Source organism: Conger conger, chromosome 7 (genome assembly GCF_963514075.1).
Source record: "Conger conger chromosome 7, fConCon1.1, whole genome shotgun sequence".
Lineage (NCBI taxonomy): Eukaryota > Metazoa > Chordata > Actinopteri > Anguilliformes > Congridae > Conger > Conger conger.
The window spans coordinates 21,804,343-21,831,964 of NC_083766.1; the positions used below are offsets into that span (position 1 = coordinate 21,804,343).

General features: G+C 41.6%; 1 protein-coding gene across 1 annotated transcript; it reads left to right on the top strand.

Annotated features, from left to right (window-relative positions):
• The first annotated feature begins 1,266 nt into the window (after window positions 1-1,266).
• On the top strand, window positions 1,267-23,271 carry LOC133133241 (macrophage colony-stimulating factor 1 receptor-like). The gene is made up of 21 exons (XM_061249341.1): window positions 1,267-1,278; window positions 1,954-2,248; window positions 2,564-2,848; window positions 3,888-4,021; window positions 4,427-4,589; window positions 8,720-8,903; window positions 9,669-9,784; window positions 11,010-11,121; window positions 11,787-11,986; window positions 12,468-12,562; window positions 12,863-12,989; window positions 13,340-13,444; window positions 13,557-13,667; window positions 14,251-14,425; window positions 15,176-15,255; window positions 15,781-15,890; window positions 16,283-16,405; window positions 18,950-19,061; window positions 19,879-19,978; window positions 20,295-20,400; window positions 21,218-23,271. Exons 1-21 carry the CDS (start codon window positions 1,267-1,269, stop codon window positions 21,350-21,352), a joined length of 2,880 nt encoding a protein of 959 aa, XP_061105325.1. The 3' UTR covers window positions 21,353-23,271.
• Window positions 23,272-27,622: the final 4,351 nt, after the last annotated feature.

The following is a 27,622-nucleotide window of genomic DNA, read 5'->3' on the forward strand; positions in this document are numbered from 1 at the left end:
AGTAAGTTCACATTTTGCTTTTGATGCTTTCTTGATTATTCTGATATAACTGGATTGGAATTCTGACCTTGATTAACTTCAGCAGAATGACCTGTTAAAGTGTTTTTTTTTCATAATTAAGATGTTGTATCCTACTGCAATTGGTCCTAAGCAAAATTAAATACAAAATTAAAAACCAGGCAAAACAATACATTCAAAAGAGAGTTCTTCGAGTGTCCATAATGTCTTCCTCAACATTACTTTTACTTCACAGGCTATAGAGCTGGGCATTTATTGAAATAATCCAGTCCTTTTCTCAATAAGAGAGCATTGATTGTCCAGGGATTCAACCTTGCTAACCTCCACATTCTAACGGCTAAATACTGCAGTGTTTGGCCATCATTATCGTCATCATTATCCTGATCATTGTTTTGGAGTCAAATACCTTTTTGTGCTCGATGAATCTTGCCTGGTGCAATTGAGCCAACCAAAAGGACCAGAAGAGTCCAGAAGTGTGCACTTTTTGAGAGTATTTCATCGGTTCCAATACATCAGACGTAAAGCATAGAAAAGTATTTGAACTCCAAAACAATGATGTATTTCACCCCAGTAAGATTACCCATCAAAATGATGTGAGAAGGTTTTTGAAGACCAGATTTAGCCCTCTGCGATGAGTAACCAGGCATCTCAATCTCAATCCCCAAAGGCGAGGTGGTTGCTGTGACAGAGGAGTCTCCAGCAATGCCATCCCAGTTAGGCCAGGACCAGCAGAAAGCCTCCAGCAGCCAGGTAGAGATGGTCAAGTTGCTGAAGGTCTTGAGGGACCAGGGAACGCAGCAGCTGGCCAACCTCCACAGCCTGGCCAGTCACCAGAGGCTACTGGTGGAGAACAACCAGGCTGTGCTCCTACAGATCTCCCGCATTGCCAGCTTGCTCCAAGACCTGCTCAAGAACCTGCAGCCTCCAGGGGCCAATGGGAAGCTAGAATCCGGGGTAGAATAGGTCAAGCCGGCCAATCAGGACTTCCACTTCCTCGCTGGGGCGGGATAGACCTGTGTTATTGAAGGCTTTAGCATGGCAAGGACTAATATTCGATTTTATTGCAATATACTGACCAGCTTCACAATGAAGATATGACTAAAAAATAGCTATTAAATAATTCAAGCTTTGGCAGTTAAAATTCAGAACTAAAACTGAATACTGAGTATGCAATTTGGTACTCTTATTTTTATATTTGCTTAAGTAAGTGACCTTTTAAAACTGTATCTAATACTTATGGTGTTTAACATGTTTCCTGCAGTAACAAACATAATAAATGAATATGAGAATTCAAGCTGTTTGAGTGCTCATTTAAAATGTATTGTGTTTGTGTAGCAGCATTTAGAATTATTGTGATTCCTCAATCCTCATGAATTTTCATTTATCCATCCATCTGTCATCTAACCCATATATTCCTGGTCAGGATCAAGAAGCAGGACTTCACCTTGGACATTGCAGGGCACACACACCATTCATAACACACTCATACCTACAGACATAGACTGCCTAATTAGCCCATGCATGTCTTTGGACACGTGTTTATATAATCTACAGTTTATATGTACATTGATAGTTAATTCTAGAAACTAGTGGCAAAAGTTGATAGTGTTAAGGGTGCCTCACAACAACTTTTTAGCAATAGATTTACCCCACTTTCCCATACGCTAGGTTAGCTAACGAAAGTTAATGTAACTTAGCTAGTATCAAACTAATTGTGTTACGGGTAACTTGACGTTAACTAATAAGGCAACTTATAACATATTTATAAGGTTAATTGTGTTAAGGGTAACTAATTGGTTAACTACTGTAACATTAGTGATTATAGGTCAACTGTTCGAGGCACTTTGCTTAATAACTGCTATGGATTTGACAGTGACGGCGACAGCGTCAATACAGATCTATTTCAGGTCACCATAGCTGTCCCAAAATCCGTAGTTGCTTAGAGTCCCCAATGTCTTTTCTGTGGCAGGCAGGAAACCTCCGTTGATCAGAGTGAATTTGGCTGAGCTCAAGAAGAAGGAGATCACCCTGCAGCCTGGAAACCCTCTGTACCTGAGCTGTAATGGCATCGGTGAGGTCACCTGGAAGACAGCACTGTGGAAACACAAGATTTACGTCTCCAAAAACGTTGTGAAGGTGGATAAACCTACGTGGGAGTACACGGGCACCTACGTTTGTGCATACGCGGATGACATGAGCGTCTTCTCCGAGGTTCATGTTTACGTCAAAGGTACAGATTTCAAATTGTATGAATATGGGTATTATTGATAATGGATTGTAGTACAACTCAGTTATTGCATTCCTCAGCTGAACTAATTAATCTAGTACTTATATTCACTGCACAGCCTAAGCATGTGGGTATGCGTGTGAGCCTGTGTATGCACGTGAATGTCTATACACATTATGTATTCTGATCCTGCTTCAGCGAATGTTTGTGTGTGTGTGTGTGTGTGTGTGTACAGGTTTGTGTGTGTACACATTCTGTATACCCTTCCTGATTTAGTGAATGGTGTGTGTGTGTTTTTTTTTTGTTTTTATTATTCAGATCCCCAGAACCTCTTCACACCAGTGCAATCTGTCGCTCCAGTGAAAAAAGAGGGCAGTAGCTATCTGTTGCCATGCCGACTGACGGATCCCACTGCGACTGACTTCTCGCTCCGTATGTTGAATGGTAGCTCTGCTCCTGCTGGGATGAACTACACCACCGATCCGAGGAAGGGTATTGAGATCCACAACCTTCAGCACAGCTACGGCACACAATACGTCTGTTCTGCCCGGATCGCAGGAGTGGAGAAGATCTCCGGACCCGTCCTCATAAGAGTATCTCAAAGTGAGCCCGCATCATCGTAATAAATCCATTGCAATGAGGCTAGGTCTATAAGCAGCAATGTGTAATCTTCCTGCTGTAAAATGGAGCTAAGCCAGCTTGACCAACTTGACAATCTCCCTGTCATACTCTGGAGTCCCACCCACTACAAAAAAGTGACTGGACCTAGGAAGTGGTTTTGAGACAATGGGAATTTCCATAGCAAAATAAATTTCAAACTTAGCAATTTCATGAGCAAAAATTTGGCAACCTCTTTCTCCAAATGATGGTCTTTGCAAGTTGATTATAAAAAATATATACTTAAAAAAAAATGATACTGTCAGAACTTTTTCTGGTAAGCAGAACTTTAACATGCATATGGAGATTGTATGCATAATATAGCCAGTAGTGTACAAAGAAGCAAAGATCTTTAGCTTTAGCGCCTGTGGGTTGTGGGTGAGAATAGAACCCCCGTTACTTGGGTAGGCATAGTTGACAACTATGAACTGGTCAGAAAAAGATAAAAAAGTACGATGTGATAGCATGAGAGCTGTAACGTTCCTCGTGAATAACGGTCGCTCCACTCCTCCAGGCAGGAAACACTCCTCGGTCCAGAGGGGAGGGGAGTTGTAAGTGTGCCTTAACTATTCCAACATACGTTTAAGCAAATCTGGGAAACTCCTGAAGCAGCAGTTTCAGTGACAATTTATAAATGATTTGCAGAAATGATTCTCAACCCTTTCTCAGTGTTCTTGACCCCCCCTCCCCTTCCAAGTACAAAGATGAACAGGGCATATTTTTGCAACACTGGCATTTTGTTTAACAGTGATGCAAACCAATGTCTTTACAGCCATGTGTTTCATTAGAGCAGGGCTAGCCAATCTTATCTGAAGAGATTGGATACCCCAGTGTTGGTTTTCACCCAGCACTAACACACCTGATTCAACTTTTAAAGGTCTTGATTGAAGACCCAGATTTGTTAATTAGTGTAATTGGATGTCTTTACAATGTCCCCATACAGTGTTCTCAGTAGAAGGCTCTGCACTTCTGTTTCTTCTTGTAGGGTTGCGTCAGCCTCCCTACGTGTCCCTGGATGAAAAGGAATATGTGCGTCTTGTCGGAGAGGAGCTGGTAATCACCTGCACCATCTACAACCCCAACTTATTCTATGAGGTCACCTGGATCTCCTCACGCAAGGTGAGAGTAATGGTAAATGGTTGGTATTTTTATAGAGCCTTTATCCAAAGCGCTGTACAATTGATGCTTCTCATTCACACCAACAATGATTGGCTGCCATGCAAGGCACCAACCAGTTTATCAGGAGCAATTGGGGGGTGGGGTGGGATGAAACCGGCCACCCTCTGACTGCCGGACCATCCAGCTTTGGACTGTCACCATACTGAACCAAAAGGCTGTGTTTAATTATGTTTTATGTACTTAAGCAGTGGTTTCAATGATAATAATAGTATTTATATTGTATATCATATTGCAAAACTTTTTATAGTTGTGTTAGCTTCACAAAATGCTTCACAGACAGTCAGCTTCTCCAAAGAAAACTGGAGAAAAAATTGAATCCTTATACTTTTTCAATTGCCTTCCTAGACATTAAGCCCCAAAAAAACTGTGAATAATAGTAATGACGGGTCGACCACCAGGAGTGTTTTGACGATACCCAGAGTGAACATGTCTGACACCGGGAATCTAACCTGCATGGCGAGGAATGAGGCAGGCGTCAGCAGTTCCACCGCTCACCTGCAGGTTGTAGGTAAGCCATCAAGCAGAAACCGACGGTGGGTTTGGAGTTGGAGTTTGACGAGGGGAGAAGGAACTCACAAGTAAAAAATAAAAGGGATACATTCACTCTAGGGATAAAATGGGGAAATATTCCCATGGTACAAATGCTCATAACTCTGGATTTAGATTAATCAGGACATTTTGTCACGCTCATCTGAAAGCATATGGGTCATTCTACAAAAACGTGCCATTTTATGTCAAAAACTACCTCATAAATCTATATTAACAACAAAACATTTAAAAATTTAGTCGAAATTTAAAGACTTTTTGTACTGTATATCTTGTAAACATTGTAAAAATAGCTAAAAATGGGTAATGCAATGTCCCTGGGTAAAATATTTCTATTACAACAGGTTTTAAGGAAGATGAAATCAAATTATCTGAAAAGAAATTATACTTATGAAAAGCTTCAATTGTCAGTTAACCTATAATGCATGTATTTCATTCTTCACCTTTTTGGAACATTGAAAAAAATAACATTTTAGTGCTGTCCCTGCGTTTTGCGTCAATCCTGTTACTTTGGATAAACACCCCCCTCAGGGACAATGGACTATCCCAAAAGTGACATAATTTTCAGGAAGTGATATCCTCTGCCTTTTATGAAGATGATGCCAAGCAGACAAGTAAGTGCTCCTCTCTTTTGATGGATTTTCATTGAGTTATGTTTAGTCTGACAGAATGGGACAGTCATAGTGTGAAAATCAGACATTGCTTTTGAATTGTGGTTCAACAGAATCATTTTAAAAAAACAAACTAATGAAACAGGCCTGGACAAAAATGATGGTACCCCTAGAAAAGATTGAAAATAATTTGACCATAGGAAAATGTTAAACTAAGGTGTGTCCTCTAATTAGCATCACAGGTGTCTTCAAACTTGTAATCAGTCAGTCTGCCTATTTAAAGGGTGACAAGTAGTCACTGTGCTGTTTGGTGACATGGTGTGTACCACACTGCACATGGACCACAGAAAGCAAAGGAGGGAGTTGTCTGAGGAGATTAGAAAGAAAATTATAGACAAGCATGTTAAAGGTAAAGGCTATAAGACCATCTCCAAGCAGCTTGATGTTCCTGTGACTACAGTTGCACATATTATTCAGAATTTTAAAGTCCACGGGACTGTAGCCAACCTCCCTGGACGTGGCCACAAGATGAAAATTGATGACAAATTGAAGAGACGGATAATACGAATGGTAACCAAAGAGTCCAGAACAACCTCCAAAGAAATTAAAGGAGAACTCCAAGGTCAAGGTACATCAGTGTCAGATCGCAACATCCGTCGTTGTTTGAGCCAAAGTGGACTTCATGTGAGACGACCAAGGAGGACACCACTGTTGAAAGCAAATCATAAAAAAGCGAGACTGGAATTTGCATATTGACAAGCCACAAAGCTTCTGGGAGAATGTCCTTTGGACAGATGAGACAAAACTGGAGCTTTTTGGCAAGGCACATCAACTCTATGTTCACAGATGCAAAAATGAAGCATACCAAGAAAAGAACACTGTCCCTACTGTGAAACATGGAGGAGGCTCGGTTATGTTCTGGGGCTGCTTTGCTGCATCTGGCACAGGGTGTCTTGAATCTGTGCAGGGTACAATGAAATCTCAAGACTATCAAGGCATTCTGGAGAGAAATGCGCTGCCTAGTGTCAGAAAGCTTGGTCTCACTCGCAGGTCATGGGTCTTCCAACAGGATAATGACCCAAAACACACAGCTAAAAACACCCAAGAATGGCTAAGAGCAAACCATTGGACTATTCTGAAGTGGCCTTCTATGAGCCCTGATCTAAATCCACAGATGTTCCTATAGAGCTGAAACATGCAGTCTGGAGAAGGCACCCTTCAAACCTGAGACAACTGGAGCAGTTTGCTCACGAGGAGTGGGCCAAAATACCTGTTGACAGGTGCAGAAGTCTCATTGACAGTTACAGAAAGTTAAGGGTACCATCATTTTTGTCCAGGCCTGTTTCATTAGTTTGTTTTTTAAAATGATTCTGTTGAACCACAATTCAAAAGCAATGTCTGATTTTCATTGGTTAATTTTCAGTAAATTTTTATTTATTATTACTTTTGTCAGTTTCAAGTTATTTCAGTGACCATTGTTTTTCTTTCATTAACAGAGGGGTACCAACAATTTTGTCCATGTGTGTATATATAAATTCATATAGGTTATTGACCACTGATGTGTATTGACCCCATCATCTCATTAGGTTTTGAAACCGCTTCAAATTATAATATAATATAAGTAACAATATGAAATAACCTATTGTGAACAAGAAAGGTGATTTAATATGCATTTGTATTTTACATGCTTTTGTTACGCTTTTTGTTGCTGCAAATTAGTTTAGTTTTAATTATTTCATAATTTTAATAAAATAACTGTTTTACATATATGTCTTCAGTGTCCTCATTCATTTCCATAATGCTCTATGCCAAATCCAGTTACTACAGTCTAAAAACAAACTTGTCTCCTGAACAGGTATGCTACCGTCATCCTGTTACTCGTAGAATACTCTTATATAATGAATAGAAATAAAAGTAAAATATAAATAAACTCTTTTGATATGTTAAGTAAAATATAACAATACCCCCATTAAGTAGTTAGGATATGATTATAAACACATTAGTTTGTTTTCATGATTTTTTCCTGGGCAGTGTCAGGGTTGGGAGGTAGTACCGGTTGTGGCCATTATTATTATTATTTTCACCTGGTGCTCATTAGTGATAACAGGGTGTCTACCTCCAGAAGGTATTTAAAGCCCTCTTTGACCATCGGTCGACGCTTTGGTGTCACTGTTCACTCTGCCGCCAAGCTGGTAAGCACACGGTAGACGCATTATTAAGTCAGGTATTGTGCTGGTTCTGGGTTTTGAATTTAAAAGAAAAACAAAAAAGGTAAGGAAGGTGTTCTGCTCGTTGTGTGTGTACACTGCGAACACCTTCCTGTAGGTTCTTTAGTTTTTTCCTCTTTTGTTTTCGGCTCGTGTGAGTCTGTGGGTGAGGGACGTTTTCCCCGGTATGTATTTTGGGTTGTGCGTTTTCCGGAGCTGCGACTCACGGTTGTTTATTTTATTTAACTAGTCTTTTATACTAGGTTGTACTTTAATTTGGGGGATCCCCGGTCCGGGGTTACAGGGCTCGCCTTTTAGCCCTCATTTTGGGTGTGTTATTCGCCCTGGTTTTTAAGGGTTGCTTTATTTTCATTAGCCGTTTTTTGGGGCTATTTTCTTTATTTGATCGGAGCTGTCTCCAAGTTGTTTTCGTTTCCTCGACCTCCCGGGGTTTAGTGGCGGACATGTTCGCGTGCCCGTTTACAAGGGATTACCCTTCGTCGCGCCTGGCTCTCCGCCATTCCTCAACCTCATAGGCAGATTGCACATGAGTGTATTCCTCCATGTAAAAAAAAAAAAAAAAAAACATATTCCTCATTATTTTAATTTATAAACACTCTTAATGTAAACAGGGATGATGTATCTTTCATAATATACCAGATTTATTATAAGTATGACTTAAAATAATTTTAAATACAATTTGATGTGTGTAACAGGGTTGACAAAACACACTCATGCATGTTGATTATTTTAAGAAAATAAATAAGAGCCTGTGATGGCACCACATATTTTTCTGACAGGTAAGGGTCTACTTATCCAAATAAGTCCTTAAACACAACAAAAACAATACTTTGAAAATCGGATTTTCAGAATGTAAAATGGCACGTTTTCGTAGAATGACCCATATACCCTACAATGCAGCAATGGGATGTCTTGCAGCTAATTCTTGTCTTCACTAATTCTTCAGCTGATTACCTGGCAGAAAAGAAAACCATGGCCAGATTTGGATTTGAGGTCCAGATTTGATTATTGCTGGTTTACAGTTATGACTTAGTTATGACTGCAGTTATGACAATTGTCCCCTGCTTAGTTTAATCAACTGGAAGTCACTTTGGATAAAAGCATACGCTAAATAATTGTAATGTAATAATTAAGCATGCAATCAAATTACAGCTAAAATGGAGATGGCTGTTGCAAAAAACATTGTGGATATAATGCCACTATGAATCCCACTGCAACTGACTGGTATGTTTGGTGTTAATTTCCTCTGTAAGATCGGCCTTACATACGTCTCTATCCCGGGCCATCACCTGGCAAAAACGGGACGACCATTGAGACGAATGAGGGCGAGGACCTACAGCTGAGGGTGCGGATCGAAGCATACCCCAAGATCGAGGTCATGTGGGACACACCCAAATCTCACAACCACTCAGTGGAGTTCCACCTGAATAAATACAGGTGACCGCATTTCTGCTTGTTTTATATGTCATAATAACCATACACATGGGATGCAGAATAAATCAAAGTAGCACAGACGTTGAGGTAAGATTTAAGAACCCAACATTGTTTTAGCAGGGCGGCACGGATGGTGCAGTGAGTAGCACTGCCGCCTCACAGCAAGGAGGTCCTGGGTTCGCATCCCAGGCCTCTCTGTGCGGAGTTTGCATGTTCACCGCATGTTGTGGGTATCCTCTGGGTACTCCGGTTTCCTCCCACAGTCCAAAGACATGCAGGTTAGGCTGATTGGAGAGTCTAAATTGCCTGTGTGTGTGTGTGTGTGTGTGTGTGTGTGTGTGTGTGCGCTCTGCAATGGACTGGCGACCTGTCCAGGGTGTATTCCTGCCTTTCGCCCAATGTATGCTGGGATAGGCTCCAGCCCCCCTGCGACCCTGTTCAGGATAAGCAGGTTAAGATAATGGATGGATGGATGGATGGATGGATGGATTGTTTTAGCAAATCATGGTTTTTAAACAGTAAAAGTGTTTGATTGAGATTAGCAAAGTCTAGCGATGTGAGCTGCTCCACCTATTATGGGATGCACAAACACTCCTTCCTTTATCCCCGCCTCACCAATCACTATACGAAACTGATTCACATAACTATCCAAGCGACTCCAGAAACCAAGACAACTGATCCTTGCAGATTCTCGTCAGTTCCATAATTGCTGTTGACCTGAGCATTGGAGACCTGAGCATTGGTTTTGGCCTACCTGTTTTGCTGCAGGTACGAAGCAGCCCTGTTTCTGAAGAGGATGCAGTCTAGTTATCAGGGTCAATATGTCCTTCTCGCCAGGAGCTCCAAGGTCAATGCCTCCATTACCTTTCACGTTAAGATGTTCGGTAAGTTACATTCTCATATTTAAAACCAGTTTTCTCCATGTTTGGAATGTCCAGTTGTATTAGTTAGGCCCGTTTCATTTTTACACCATAAACTATCAATTCTGGAGAGCACCGACAAGCCACCTGGGCCAGGGTCTTTGTTGCTAGACAAAGAGAAGGGCAAGCAGGTAGACAGCCAGATAGAGACACCATGATGGAAATTTGGCAAGGAGGTACTTTCGGAGGTACTTTCGAAACATACACCCCTCTCCCGCTCATTTAAAAAACATTTTTTTAACGTTTCCTGTTGTCAGAAACCGAGATTTGAAATCTCAGGGAAGATCATAGAGGCCAGTGAGGGGAACCATTATACCCTTATTGACAAACAGAAGGGCAATCAGATAGACAGCCAGATAGAGACACCATGATGGAAATTCCTGTTTGTATCAACTGTTGAAGTTTGATCAAAATGTGAAATGGTTAGAATTGAGAAGAAGTGAATAAGTCAGCATGAGTAATTAGAACGGTGTGTCTGTTCAAACACATTGAGCTGCAAAGTACAGTGCAGAGAACACTTAATCAGGTGTTTAAAAAGCCATGGCATTGGATACGACCTGTTTTGACTAAGTAATGCTGGTCAAGCAATGTGTGTCTTTGCAGAGAAATGTTTTGAGTTAGTGATCACCAGGTTAAGACAGCTCAGCTTTCATAGAGTGACAGAAAATATTAAGGCGGGTTAAGAGAGACAATGTGATGTTATATGACTACTACTCACTGTTATATGATTGATTAGCTATAATGTATAAAGACTAGGATACTTCCTACTGTTACTTTGGAATTCTCTGGTCTCTGGAAGCTTCTTGCACGGAGCACACAGATTCCCCAGATGAATCTGTTTTATTTTAAACTAAAGATTTGTAATGAGCAACTATTGACTCTGAATATTTCTTCAACATCATGGCTGCCAATACAACTTCACCCATGTAAAAGGGAAGAGGAGGAAAAGCGACAAAAAATATTGTCTGGTTTTTAGCTATCCAGCCTTTTTGAAGCTAGTTTGGAGATGGTCAAACTGGCAACAAGATGGTTGAGATAGCAAAAGAGCTGTCAACACCATGTCTCGCTGGCAGACAACAAAACAATCAGACATACATAGTAGACATACAGAAGGACTGACAAACTCAATCCAACTACTGGTGGTAAGACAGTCCACATATCCAATAACTTGCATTCCCTCCTTTTGCAGAGAGGCCAAGTGCAGTGCTGAGATTGGAGAATACCAGCACATTTACCTGCACTTCCTTTGGAAACCCAGCTCCCAGAATCCTCTGGTACAGGTGTTCTGGAATCAGAAGCACGTATGTACACTACCGAGGCAGTATTGCAGAGATCTACAGTTGCTAAGCTACTATTTCTTTGTGTTGAAATTAGCATAGTTGTTGATCTGATTATCACTGTCATCAGGGTTTGATCCAAATATTTTTAGAGCGTGGTAGCTTTCCCACAAGTTTGTTGCATGCTTTGCAGCTAACACAGCTAAAGCAACAACTAGATATCATTCCTGTTCTTCCACTACACATCAGTTTGGTTATAAGTGAACATTACATTACATTGGCGGCAAAATTGGCAAAAAACAAAACCAATCAAAGCATCAGGAATTACATTATGGACATTTGTCAGATGCTCTTATCCAGAGTGACATACAGTTGATTAGACTAAGCAGGAGACAATCCTCCCCTGGAGCAATGCAGGGTTAAGGGCCCTACTCAAGGGCCCCATGGCTGTGTGGATCTTATTGTGGCTACACCAGGATTAGAACCAACGACCTTGCATGTCCCAGTCATTTATCTTAACCACTACGCTACAGGCTGCCCCTACAGGCTGCCCCAGGCTTGAAACATTACCTTCCAGTGTTAATAAATTCATGTTATACAGGAGCTTATACAGTTGGCGGACTAACAAACGAAACAAACAAGCCGGTTGGTTGGAGTGATACGGACTGCGGATTGTCTTGCGCCCTCAGGTGCGCTGAGAACGAGACCCAGGGGGCGGAGCCTCTCACGACCGCGGTGGAGCCGGTGCGGCATGAGGAGTACGGTCCGGCGGAGGTGACGAGCGTGCTGACCCTGCCACCGTCCCGTCACAGCACGACCGTGGAGTGCGTGGCCATTAACTCCGTCGGGAAGAGCCAAGACGCCCTCGTCATGGATGTATACCTTAAGGGTGAGCCCACTCAGCTTCCTGCAGAAATCCTATGCTACAATATGTGGTGGAATGTGTAGTATGTGTATTGGCTATTATTAATGTGCAGCCCATAGCCTAGTGACTAATGAACTTGACTGGGATCTGGAATGAGGAGTCATGCCTTGGTGTAGCCACAATGAACTCCATGAAGCTGTTGGACCTTCGAGAATGCTCCTTAACCACATTGTTCCAGGGGGGAATATCCCCTCCTTGGTCAAATCCACTGCAAGTCGCTTTGGATTAAAGCTAAATAAATGTAATATAATATAAAATTGTCAATATAAACTGACAAAATGAATATCATGTGTGCAAACAAAGTATTTTTTAATAAACCTCAAAGATAATGGCTATGAATGTGAATAGTGTACTCTACGTCAACACAGTAAAACTGGAAGGTCTGTCTGTTGAACACTGGAAGGTCTGCTGTTGAACAGTATGGCGGTACTTGTCTCTTCTTCAGAAGTTTGGCTGTCTAAGATCCTCACGCCATCTCTGGCTGTGGCCGCTGGCCTCCTGCTGATCCTGACGATCATTCTTCTGTACAAGTATAAGCAGGTCAGTCTCTCCTGGGTTGCAATGCAATGAGCCCTTTTTTCTAAGCAGATATTTTCTAAATCACATTCCCCTCGAGTAGAGGGTGATTTTTAAGGCCAGATATATCACGCGTGTATGTATGGGAGCAGTGTGTGGCAGAAGTGACTGCGGTCCGAGGAACTGATCACCACAGACTCGACTTGGCTGGCATTTTACTCACTTACTTCTGCATATCAGTTTACCGACCTTTGGCAAGGAGGTACTTTCGAAACACACACGCTTCCCCCGCTTATTTAAATAAATAAAAATTCCGCTTGTCAGAAACCAAGATATGAAATCCGATGGAAGATTATAGAGGCCAGTGACGGCAACCACTACACCTTTATCGACCCCTCCCAACTTCCTTACAACGAGAAATGGGAGTTCCCCAGGGACAAGCTGAAATTAGGTATGAATGCTTTATTAATTAATTATATACAGGAATAAAACATCTTGAGTCCTGCTCAAATAAATAAAATATTTTCAGTTCCTGTCATGCAGTGATGAATTAACTCTTGTGTAGTCTTAAGGGTAAAAAATTACCAGCCACTATGGTTAACAGCAGAGAAAACCCCCTAAATGATCTTTTTTCAACTTGAAATTTGATGACAAAGTTTGTGATGAGTGACAGTTTGTTACTTAAGTTGCTTTATTGTAGGGGTTTAGTGAAGGCGGGTCATTCATTTTACCCTTAGGACAAAGGGAGTATACAGAATGTTAAGACTACACAAGGGTTAAAAAAGAAAGTTCCTGTTGCAGGGAAGGTGCTGGGAGCAGGAGCTTTTGGGAAAGTGGTGGAAGCCACAGCATACGGCTTGGGAAAGGAAGACAATGTGCAACTTGTCGCAGTAAAGATGCTCAAACGTGAGTCGCCTTCGCAAGTATGAGAACTCGCTGATATAGCAGAATCCGTATTTTTGAAAGTGAGGGGGGAACGGGGCATTGTGGGTGAATTGACAAGTTGTTTTTTCTGCAGCCACCGCTCATTCCGAGGAGAGAGAGGCATTGATCTGTGAGCTGAAAATTCTCAGCCACCTGGGGCAGCACAGGAACATAGTCAACCTCTTGGGCGCCTGCACTCACGGAGGTAGGTAGCAGGGACTTGCTGACACCCCAGAACATTTACATAAAAATAAAAATGTAGGAGGGGTGACATTGGCTCAGGCGGTAAGAGCAGTTGTCTGACAGTCAGAGGGTTGCTGGTTTGATCCCGCCCTGGGTGTGTCGACGTGTCTATAAGCAAGACACCTAACCCCCAAATTCTCCCAATGAGCTGGTTGGTGCCTTGCATGGCAGCCAATCGCCGTTGATGTGTGAGTGTGTATGAACGGGTGAATGAGAAGCATCAATTGTACAGCGCTTTGGATAAAGGCGCTATATAAATGCCAGCCATTTACCATGTACAGGCTAAAGGAAAGTTTATAGACCAGTGACAGAGTGCTGTTTGACTGAAATCGCAGAACATTCGTGGATGTAAACAACGGTCATTCGTTGCCCATAACAGAAATATGTAATTGCACAGGAATTGCCAAGACTATAAACCAAGATGTCGCAGGTCGCACCGATGCTCTGTCACTGGACTATAAACTGGCCTTAACAGGTCAGGGTAAGACCCAACGTCACCCTTACCCATGACCCACGACCGCTCTCGACTGTGTTCTCAATCCCAGGGCCCGTGCTGGTGATCACGGAGTACTGTAGCCACGGCGACCTGCTGAACTTCCTGAGGAGCCGGGCGGAGTCATTCCTGAGCTTCGCTGCGAACATGACGGGCACCCTGGAGAGGAGCGTCGACAGCAAGAGTGACTACACCAACCTCTCTGCCAAAAACCCCTACGTCAGAAGGTGCCTGGAGCCTGCTCGTGTCTTCAAACGATGCCATATTGTAGCTTCACCTTTCAGTGAAGGACTTCCATTTCTGACTGTGCCTTGACATTTGCCACACCTTTTTCTGCTAATTAGCAGCCCAATGACATCTCCAGCTGTTCAATGAGGTGTGCTTTGTTAGGGTCAGAGTGAAAACCTACAGGATGGTATATCTCCAGGAGCAGGGTTGGTGAACCCTGGATTAGAGCATGGTGGAGAGACTGGTTCTCAAATAAATAAATAAATAAATCCTCTGTCAATATAATACACCTAAAACTGCATTTTACTCATGTTTCTGAAAGATAATTAGCTTAACAGTGTTGAAACTGAATTGCTATTCACCATTGCAATTCAGCAGCTGTATCTTCCTTGTGATAAAGACACCTTGACTGCATTACTGCCTGCTACTAGATCAGCTTAAGAGGATGTCGGTGATGTTCTTAATGGAGTGGACCTAAATAAGCCATTTTACATTACATTAATGGAATTTGGTATGCACTCTTATCCAGAGCGACATACAGTTGATTAGACTAAGCAGGAGACCTTCCTCCCCTGGAGCAATGCAGGGTTGAGGGCCTTGCTCAAGGGCTGTGCGGATCTTATTGTGGCTACACCGGGGATCGAACCACCGACCTTGTGGGTCCCAGTCACATAAATTAATTACTACACACAAAGTTATTCCTTTGACAAAATGTGTACTGAGTTATCCTCCAACCTCTGTTTCCACAGCGACAGTGGAATCTCCTCCACATGCTCAGACGGGTATCAGGACATGAAGTTTGTACAGAGGCTGACACGTTCCTCTCTGGGTGAGTGATTCAGCAGTCCCCCCAGTCTATGGTCTCATTCCAATTGCTGATGTCTCCTCGTCAACTGACCCAAAAAATGATCGAGGTTTATTTAAGGTTATTCCAACTCGCAAAATGTTCCTTGAAGGAGCCAGAAGCTAGGAGGCTCCTGAAGAATTCCTGAGCAAAAAAACCAACAAAAAAACATGAGCATATGTTTTGCAGACATATTTTTTTGGAATGCATGATGTGTAAATTATCAACCTGTGGATCCACCTCTCCCCGTCTTCCACTTCTGTAACTGACACAGCTTCAAACTGACATTTTAAGGAACAAGAACATTCCATTTCTCTAAGTCGCAATTTATAGATCCTCAGCTTGCTTCCTTTCCTTGCATTCTCCAATGTGTGGACCCACGAGAGGACACAAGGAAAGGGGACATGTAGGTGAAAGTAAGCAATTGTTTCAGGTTAAGTACGCAGGTCCAATGTTAATCGGCCACAGACTGTTCTTCCATGACCCACACTGCTCTGCTGGCTCTCTCAGATCCCTGTGGCGAGGAGGCGGAGATTCAGACCTGGCCCCTCGACATCAACGACCTGCTAGCCTTCTCCTTCCAGGTGGCCCAGGGCCTGGAGTTCCTGGCTTCCAAAAATGTAATGAGAAAATAATTGCACAAAGACTAAAAATCATATAGTATGTTCATGGCATATGGTATATACCTGTTTTTGGCAGGTAACCCTAGTTCTGGGTTAGAGATCAAGATTACCTTGGTTACTGAACATGCTTTTTTCTGCGAAGCTGGCTGAGATGAGAGGTTTAGGCAGAGCTGCCCATATACTTTTTGGTACCATTAAAAATAATGCCTCCAAAACAGGGAGTAATACCAGGATTTGTTTGTAAAAATTGATCGACCAGAGGAAGGTGAGAAGGCGAGGCCCTCTCCAGTGCAAGGGATGGCTCTGGGTTTAAGTATTCAGTCTGTCTAAATGGCGGCCATTTCACAACCACCTGCCTCCAGCAAGACTGACCTCCATGATCTCTGCAGTGCATCCACAGGGACGTGGCGGCCAGGAACGTCCTGCTGACGGACTCCCGCATCGCCAAGATCTGCGACTTCGGCCTGGCCCGCGATATTATGAATGACTCCAACTACGTGGTGAAAGGAAATGTGAGTCACGCCACTCTTCAAAGATGAACATAAACATAGAAAAGGTGTATTTTCACAGCAATGTTTTTTTCTTAATGCCAACATGGTTCTGTAGCCAGGACAGAAGGTGGGAACCACAGTTTTTATTCTATGTACTGTAATCTTAATAGTAAAAATGAAAACGCCAAAGAGATTGAATTGATGATCACCCATGATCATCCATTATGACTATAATCAACTCACAGAATTAATGAAAGATATTTTACATGCTACTGTATCTGTTGCCCCTCTCTTGTTCTTCCCTAAAAAAAAACTAAAAAAACTAAGAAACAAATAGACTTTCTCCGAAAGTAGTGTGTCCAGTCTTCTCCAATAACAGTACAGTACAGTAATCTGTCCCTCACATGATCATATTAAATGAGTTTGAACTATATACAGTTATACTCCAAAAAAAAAAGAAAATTATTCCTTGCCGGTTACTTGTGCATTGGTGTGAAAAAGTGTTTGCCCCTTCCTGATTTCTTTTCTTTTTTTTTTTTTTTTTTTTTTTTGTTTGTCACACTTAAATGTTTCAGATCATCAAACAAATTTAAATATTAGTCAGACAACACAAGTAAACACAAGATGCAGTTTTTAAATGAAGGTTTTTATTATTAAGGGAGAAAAAAAATCCAAACCTACATGGCCCTGTGTGAAAAAGTGATTGCCCCCCCCTGTTAAAACATAACTTAACTCTGGTTTATCAAACCTGAGTTCATTTTCTCTAGCCACACCTAGGCCTGATTACTGCCATACCTGTTCTCAATCAAGAAATCACTTAAATAGGACCTGCCTGACAGTGAGGTAGACCAAATGATCCTCAAAAGCTAAAGAATCTAAAGAAATTCAGGAACAAATGAAAGAAAGTAATTGAGATCTATCAGTCTGGAAAAGGTTATGAAGCCATTTCTAAAGCTTTGGGACTCCAGCGAACCACAGTGAGAGCCATTATCCACAAATGGCGAAAACATGGAACAGTGGTGAACCTTCCCAGGAGTGGCCGGCCGACCAAAATTACCCCAAGAGCGCAGCGACGACTCATCCAAGAGGTCACAAAAGACCCCACAACAACATCCAAAGAACTGCAGGCCTCATTTGCCTCAGTTAATGTCAGTGTTCATGACTCCACCACAAAAATGGCCTGCATGGCAGAGTTCCAAGACGAAAACCACTGCTGAGCAAAAAGAACATTAAGGCTTGTCTTAAAACATCTTGATGTTCCCCAAGACTTTTGGGAAAATACTCTGTGGTCTGACGAGACAAAAGTTGAACTTTTTGGAAGGTGTGTGTCCCATTACATCTGGCATAAAAGTAACACCGCATTTCAGAAAAAGAACATCATACCAACAGTAAAATATGGTGGTGGTAGTGTGATGGTCTGGGGGTGTTTTGCTGCTTCAGGACCTGGAAGACTTGCTGTGATAAATGGAACCATGAATTCTGCTGTCTACCAAAAAATCCTGAAGGAGAATGTCCGGCCATCTGTTCGTGACCTCAAGCTGAAACGAACTTGGGTTCTGCAGCAGGACAATGATCCAAAACACACCAGCAAGTCCACCTCTGAATGGCTGAAGAAAAACAAAATGAAGACTTTGGAGTGGCCTAGTCAAAGTCCTGACCTGAATCCTATTGAGATGCTGTGGCATGACCTTAAAAGGGCGGTTCATGCTCGAAAACCCTCCAATGTGGCTGAATGACAACAATTCTGCAAAGATGAGTGGGCCAAAATTCCTCCACAGCGCTGTAAGAGACTCATTGCAAGTTATCGCAAATGCTTGATTGCAGTTGTTGCTGCTAAGGGTGGCCCAACTAGTTATTAGGTTTAGGGGGCAATCACTTTTTCACACAGGGCCATGTAGGTTTGGATTTTGTTTCTCCCTTAATAATAAAAACCTTCATTTAAAAACTGCATCTTGTGTTTACTTGTGTTGTCTTTGACTAATATTTAAATTTGTTTGATGATCTGAAACATTTAAGTGTGACAAATATCCAAAAAAAGAAATCAGGAAGGGGGCAAACACTTTTTCACACCACTGTACATCTGTGGCGATGCATTACATTTTAGATATAAGGTTTTACACTGTCACCACCATCGCAACACTGTTTTATTAATGAAGACAGTAGACTGACACACTTGAACATATGTTGTCATATTTAATGGAAAATATTGAGTGATCATGTTTCAGAAATGCAATAGAAATGGTGGGGGTGACATGGCTCAGGCAGTAAGAGCAGTCGTCTGGCAGTTGGAGGGTTGCCGGTTCGATCCCCTGCCCGGGCTGTGTCGAAGTATCCATGAGCAAGACACCCAACCCCCAAATGCTCCTGACGAGCTGGTTGGCACCTTGCATGGCAGCCAATTGCTGTTGGTTTGTGTGACTGTGTGAGTGTGTGTATGAATGGGTGAATGAGAAGCATCAATTGTACAGTGCTTTGGATAAAGGTGCTATATAAATGCCAACCATTTACCAAATGTGATTTTACTGGAGCTGTGTAGTTTCTGAGGTTTTTGTCATATCACCACAGGCCAGGCTGCCGGTGAAGTGGATGGCACCAGAGAGCATCTTTGACTGCGTCTACACCGTCCAGAGCGACGTCTGGTCCTACGGCATCTTACTGTGGGAGATCTTCTCCCTGGGTGAGCGCTCTTAACAAGCATTTATGTCTTGTCATTACACGACAAGTCCCTCTCAAGTAGGAAATATTAGCTTGCTTTAAGTTACTGTTCGTCTGACAAGTGAAATTGTCTTACCCTCTTGGCAACTCTTGAAATTAGTCAAACTGTCTCCCCTCATTGGCAATATTTGTGTCTTAATTAGCATAAAAGTAATAGGAATAAGATCTCAGCAGAAATATAAGACTAAAATAACAACAACATTTTTTTTGGTAGTGCATCCTGTATTTTACACAGAAAAGTCGCAGTTCAAATTCAAATTCAAGGAATTACCATTGGTATTGCACTTCAGAGCCACGTGTTTCCTTTCTTTTTTTTTTTTTCAACGGCTGAGAAATTGCAAAACCAGGCTCTGTAGACCACAGGCTGGGCCTCAGCAGTCACAGGGTTCAGCCTTGAGTATGTCATTACCAATTATACTTAACATATGTCTAATGACGTATTAGCGATCTATTACAGTATGTTTAGGACAAAGGCAACATATATTCTGTCCTCTATCATGCACAGCAAACTTTAGAGACATGAGACAGTGAATGTACAATGAGGAGTGTCTATGCTTCAGGTACTGTACTGAGTGTCCTGTTGTGTGCGGAATGGCTGCTGGCTCAGAAGTGAAATCTGTAATGCCCTTTGTGTGCGAGTGTGGAAAGATTGTCGGAATAAATAGACAACTAAATAAATAAAGTGTCTTGTTAGTTCTGCTGTGAAAGTGGGCTGAATAGCAGTGCGCATACATGAAAACTGCGGTTTAGAAGCTTAGCTTGCCTGACTTTTTTTCCAGGGAAGAGCCCCTATCCTGGCGTTCCAGTGGACTCCAGGTTTTACAAAATGATAAAAGATGGTTGCCAGATGTGCCAGCCAGAATTTGCCCCTGCAGAGATGTAAGTGAAACAGCCCCATGTTGTGAGTCTTTTCAAGTTTGACAGGGTAGTGAGTTCTGTTATCCATTGAGGGAGAAATGTACGAAAAAACACCTACTCTGACGTAAGCTATTCAAACCAAACCAATCTTGTTTATTGGTAAAGCTATTCAAACCAATCTTGTTTATTGGTAAGGCTATTCAAACCAATCTTGTTATTTGGTTGGGCTATTCAAACCAATCGGCTGAAGAGCAGATTATGTGGTGGTAGAGACGCCTGCTGCAGTTGATACACAAAGCTCATTAAAGCTCATTCCTGATGGTTGTGTCTCCCTCAGATACGCCATTACCAAAGCGTGCTGGAACCTTGAACCTACAGTTAGGCCAACCTTCAGCAAGATCATCCAGAACATGGGGCAGCTGCTCCACGCCTCGTCTGAGGAGGTGAGGAGTGAGTGGGGGAGTGAGTGGGGGAGTGAGTGGGGGAGTGAGTGGGGGAGTGAGTGGGGGAGTGAGTGGGGGAGTGGGGGAGTGGGGGAGTGGGGGAGTGGGGGAGTGGGGGAGTGAGGGAGTGAGTGAGTGAGTGAGTGAGTGAGTGAGTGAGTGAGTGAGTGAGTGAGTGAGTGAGTGAGTGAGTGAGTGAGTGAGTGAGTGAGTGAGTGAGTGAGTGAGTGAGTGAGTGAGTGAGTGAGTGAGTGAGTGAGTGAGTGAGTGAGTGAGTGAGTGAGTGAGTGAGTGAGTGAGTGAGTGAGTGAGTGAGTGAGTGAGTGAGTGAGTGAGTGAGTGAGTGAGTGAGTGAGTGAGTGAGTGAGTGAGTGAGTGAGTCGTTTGCTGTTCTAACACTCTGGTTCTCATAGGTGTGGTTAGATGGTTTCCGTCAAGGAGCACCTTGTTCCACTTTTCTTGAGGATACAGAACTGCCACAGAAATGTTGTAATCTGTAGTAGCTGTTAGATTCTGTGACCTTTTGCTAAAAGTTTTGTGAAGTAATAATAAGTAATAGTAATAATCATCATCATTTTCATCTTCATTTTGAAATTTTAAAGTGCTTTACAAAATAAAATTACAACAAGAGAGAGAAAGAATCAGAATGAGTAAACAACAGATCAAAAAGGCAATCCAGGAACAGAAATACTAGTGCAGTAAGAACACTGAAGGCGTATTTAAACAAAGACTATTGGTCAGTCCCGGCCCATAGTATTCCGACTAACAGACTGCACAGACCAAACCTCCGTGACGTCCATTTTGCCTTCTACTGCAGGGGTACAAGAACATACTGAAAGAAGCTCGGAACTCCAAACCAGAGTCCTGTTACTCTTGTGGGGGTGGTGAGTCATGTGACCATGAAGATGAGGGACAGCCACTGATGAACACCAACAACTACCAGTTATGCTGAAATGCTGGTTCTCTCTCTCGCCCCTCTCCCTCTTTCTCCCTCTTGCTCTCTTTCTCTCTCCTCCACCCTCTCTCTCCCTCTCCCTCTTTCCCTCTCTCTCTCTCTCTCTCCCTCTTTCTCTCTCTCCCTCTCTCTCTCTTTCTCTCTCTTTTTCTATGAATCTCAGACGGTGCTCAGCAATCCCAGACAGTAGATTCAGATCAATTTGTGTCATTCCTCATTTCCAATTTCGTCAGAAAGGAAATTAAAGTTATACATTTTCAGTCAAAGACATATTCCTGCTACTTCAAAGCAGAATCCAGCCTTTCCTTTGAATTCTACTGAAATATTACATGTTTGAATAATGTATTTTTCCTGTGACTTCTCATCATTGCAAATGTGTGTTGTTTCTCCACGTCAAAATGAAGCTCACCTGTCATAAGCCTGCACCTGTGTGAGAGAGCGTGTCAGTGAGTGGACATGCTGTGCTCTCAGTAGCTCGGCGTCATTTATATAGCGCCTTTGTCCAAAGTGCTTAACAATTGATGCTTCTCATTCACTCATTCATACACACACCAATGGCGATTGGCTACCATGCAAGGCACCAACCAGCTTGTTAGGAGCATTTGGGGGTTAGGTGTCTTACTCAGGGGCACTTCGACACACCCAGGGGGGGATTGAACCGGCAACCCTGCTCTTACCACTCTTGCCAATGTCGCCCACCATCTCTGTAGAACAGGGGACTTACAGGATTGTGAAGATCTTACATTGGGCCCCACAGTCCCAGAAAATCCTCTTTTAATATTTTTTGAGGGCCCCTTAGTCAGGCTCCTTGTACTAGCCTTAACCCAGGGCCCACCAAACCCCAATGTCTCCCCTGACAAGGATGGTGTGAGTGATATCGTTTTTATGACGGGATTAAGAACCATAATCATAATATGGCCATAATCACACAGTTCAAACAGTAACAGTAATAAGCTTACAAGCAGCAATGCTTCTTGAGGTAAAATGAGTGGAAGACACAAACTGTTGTCTGCCATATTGATAGACGGGAGCACAATTACCTATAAACTGTTGTTTTCTTATAATACATTGTATTTTTGATGTTGTGCAAAGTTTATGCTAGGTTTCTTCCATGTCATTTTCAGTTTTTGTTTAGGTTTTTTAAACTTGCGAACTTTCAGACATATGACCATAAGTTGTATTTGTTACTTGGATAAGCTGTGAACTTCTAAAAACACAATATGCTGTCTCCATGTTATGTAGCACACAGCGTACACTGCCTTTGTTTTAAAATGTGTGTAAAAAAATTTGTATTACATTTGTGGCACTATAATTTTGATTGAGTAATAATGCAATGATCCAGAAGAAGGAGGAGTTTTATTTTTAAGATTGTGCTTAGGTTCTTTACAGATATCACATTGTCTGTACAACTCAATGGACAAGGAATATGGAATGCAGTTTATAACCTATTCAAAGGTGAAACATTGAACACATCTGTTGTATCGGATACGCATGAGAAATATATAACTATTCTATGAATAAATATGAAATGGTTATTCAGTAATGATAAAGTACTGTATCAAAAACTAAAGGGGATTTCATCTATCATCTATTGCATCCCCTCATGAGTTAGTGTCACATTTTAGTGCCAGATTATTTTTTTATTTGTACACATCATCCCAAACTTGCCTTTTAATGAGGTTGATCATAAATATTGTGTTGTTAAAAAAAGGATTATGAAAATATGATTAAAGTAGGAATTTACAATTAAGATATCTGTGACAAACCAACAGAATTTTGATTGTAGTACAGTATTTCATGATTTTTGCCTATTTCTTGTATTTTTTAAAATGTTTTATATCTCTCCAGGTAAACTTTTTTTGAGCTTTTCTTGTACTGTATATATTATACTATCAATAAAGCATATGATTATTCAACACCCTTTTTTATTTACATTTGCAAGTGCTTGGATTGATAATATTGAACTTTAACACCAGAAATGTGGAACCATAACGGACTACACTGTACACCACTGCATACAAAATAACATTACAACTGTGAATATAAAGCCTGCCTATCAATGCCATTGAAATTGGATTTCATTCACCAAGCTGAATATGAGTTACACTACTAGATGACCATAAATACAAATCAACTTGGCCCATATATATATATAACATTATCATCTTCATTTTGAAATTACTTCAACTCTTATAGAACTGCTGGACAGCGTTGGCTATCTCAGAGAAGTGATGCAGTTTTAACACTGAAGGGTGGTTACAAAAAATATTGATTTGATTCAGTTTTTAACTATTCTGCTAAATAACTCAAATGTAGTGTAAAATGTATAGTACGTTTATTTAGGACCTTTCATTGAATTATTTTTGAAAGAATCTTATCTGTACAGAATGTTATACAGGTATTATTCTTTATGTTGTCTGCATGCACCTACAAACCACAGCAAATTCCTTGTATGTGAAAACATGGCGAATAAAGTGATTCTGATTCTGATTCTGAAGACATTTGCACAGTACTGTACCTCGTATCATTTTCCATAGACAATACTCACTGTGCCCACTTAAGAGCTAGGACAGACTGCAGAGTACAAAGCGGGGCATATGTATCTCCCATTAGCAAGCTCCAAGGTCTTATGTTAGCATTTGTTCATTACAGGACTTGGGCTTTGGAATAGAATACCTGCTTGCCACACAATACTGAAATTATGTTGTCCTTATAACAGTAAATTGTAAAAATATATCTCTGCCCATTGGATTTCAGTTATCCAAGGAACATGAGACTTTTCATGGAAGAATTTTGGCTTAATTTGTATTTATTTATTGTTAATATCTCTGATGTTTTTCTGGTGGTTACTAAAATGTATTTTTTCATTCACTACCAGTGAGACACAGTTCCGTCTTTGTTTCTGAAATGTTGTAATCAGCCCTGTTGCTTTAACACTGAAACACTTCTGCTCTGAAACCCCCCAGAGTGGTGATGCAATCCTGAGTAACGCGCACACACACACACACACACACACACACACACACACACGCACACACACACACACACACACACACACACACACACACACACAGACAGACAGACAGACATACGCACGCAAACATACACACACATACACACACGCAGACATACGCACGCAAACATACACACACACACACACACACACACACACGCACACACAGACATACGCATGCAAACATACACACGCACATACACACACGCAGACACACACACACATATACATATGCACACACAAGCAGACACATGCACACATACACACACACACACACACACACGCACACACACACGCACACACACACACACACACACACACAGACAGACAGACATACGCACGCAAACATACACACACACACACACGCACACACAGACATACGCACGCAAACATACACACACATACACACACGCAGACATACGCACGCAAACATACACACACACACACACACACGCACACAGACATACGCACGCAAACATACACACGCACATACACACACACACACACGCACACACAGACATACGCACGCAAACATACACACACATACACACACGCAGACATACGCACGCAAACATACACACACACACACACACGCACACAGACATACGCACGCAAACATACACACGCACATACACACACGCAGACACACACACACATATACATATGCACACACAAGCAGACACATGCACACATACACAAATACACACACACATGCAGACACACACACACACATACATACACAAATACACACACATGCACACATACACACACATACACAGATACACAAATACACACACATACACACAGGCATACATTACATTCACACACACACACACACACACACACACACACACACACACGTAATTTACTGTCAAACATTTTTTTCTTTACTTTGTTTTCATGTTTACAAGGTCATCAGCATGCTGAAGATATAGCGTAATCTCTGTTTATACAGTCTGTCATGGTTTTCTGACAGTTTCAGACCGCAGACTGATTGCAGCAACCTGCTGCTCATGCTGTAAGCTTACTGTCACACACTGTCTATAGCACCTCACACACTGTTTATAGAACCTCACTCACTGTCTATAGAACCTCGCTCACTGTCTATAGAACCTCACTCACTGTCTATAGAACCTCACACACCGTCTACAGGACCTCACACACCGTATATAGGACCTCACACACCGTCTGGAGAGACAGTGGACCTGATTTGCATCGCATGCCTCACTTGTAAATATCCTGATTACTTCATTCTTTTCCCATGATCTAAGTGTTGGCATGAATACGTGGGCCAGGCTCATTGTAATCTCATTGGCTGTGCTGCACTTATGTAATATCACCATGAGCAGTATCATACCGTGCAATGCAAGTCATTAAAATAAATGGAGATATTTCAGTACTGTACAGGTTTTCAGGTATTTTATATTAAACTGGAAGTTGTTCCATCGGCTAACAGAAATGTGTATCTGTCTGCAGAGATGAAAGAAGAGTGCTGCCCCCTAGAGGTAGTCTGTGTCCCTTCACCGAACAGTGAATCGAGACCAAATATTGAGAGCCACCAAGACAATGCAATGATGTGTTCTTTTCCAGAGGATCTGTGAACATTGGCCATACAAGTGGGTCTCTTCGGATATACACAAATTTCAAGATTCAAAGAATGTAAAGAGGTGTAAATACTTGACATGCACCAGTTGGAACACCAGGTTGCAGCATAGGACAGCAGTAATTGATGCACCTGAGATTACTGGCTAGTCCACTGGATGGCAGTAAATGTATTCAGCTTCAGTTACAGACGGATTAAGATTTTTTTCAAGCAGATTCTGCAATTTCGATTCCAGTAATAGCTGTAATCATTATTATCAATATCAATTGTGCTTTGTTCTTAAAATAGCATGCAAAAAGTGTGTTTCAGCAAAAAAAGAACAGAAGTTAAAGGGTAAACATAAAAAAGCAATAGGTCACAGTTTACAATAAGGTTCATTAATTTGCATTAACTAATGTAATTGTTAACATGAATTAATGATGAACAAATACATTAATTAAGCATGAAATTAACTTTTCCTTAGTTAATGAATTTGTTAATGTTTATACATTAGCAAACCATAGGATGAACATATAATTAGTAACAAATATGAACTGACATTTTCATTGTAGTATGAATTGGCAATAACTAATGTAGCTGTTAACATGAATTATGATGTACAAATACATTAACAGAGCTGTACAGTTGACAACTACATTAGTTCATGCCAATTCATGGAAACTTATTGTAAAGTGTGACCAAGTAATATAATAGGTGTTCACATAAATCACTGACCTGACAATTTGACAGTAAACGGTGATGAACAGGGCATTATGATATTATGTTCCTCTGAAGTCTCTGCAGGAGTTACACAATATATGTGACGTATGAGTATCCTAATTTTTTATTCCAGGAACTTTCTAGGGTGTGACACTGGAAAAGCCAGGTGCATTTTAGAGCAATTACAACCATAATTTTGTAATTTAGCAGACACTTTTATCCAAAGAGAATCACATGACTTTATTTCTCATGGTAAGCAAACACCATTTGAGCTAGAGATAGGTACAGTTCACAGTACTGTTAACTCAACTCTAACAGGGTTCATATGAGTCCACTCTGGGCATAGTAACTAAGACTAAGAGTTGATTTAACGCCACATATTTTACAGTGTACAGTTTCAATTGAATAAGTGCCACCACCAGCGTGCTTGCCTCAAGCATTAAGCATATGTTTGAATATTATTTCAGTACTGGTGGGTAGCACGGTACATTGTACTTGTGCTCTTGTGTGTCCCTTTTACAATGTGTACTGTTTGAGATTTGTCCATCACAGGTTACGTTTACCGATCAACTGAATAAACAATGATATCTCATGAAGCATTTTGCTTTGAAACAAGCAACAGGTGCCGGGGTAGCATGGTCCTAATGTGGAGAAGCTGCAGACAGTTTCCTACAGTGGCTCAGAGCGATGTGCAGACAGGGATGTGAGGGGGAGACATGACTGAGAGAGGACTGTGGTTTCCGTGGGCATGAGGACGTCTCCAGCTGCCTACATGACGCGCTTCAGCTTAGTTCCAGTCAGAGCAGGACAGGGATGTTTCCACGGAAATGTTTTTCATTGCTGCCAGATTTATTAAGTATGTGAGTGTGGGTGTGCGTGGGTGTACTGTATGTACACATGCATATTTATCTGTAGAAAAGAATGCTAGAGGCAATGTGGTTAATCCTCATAT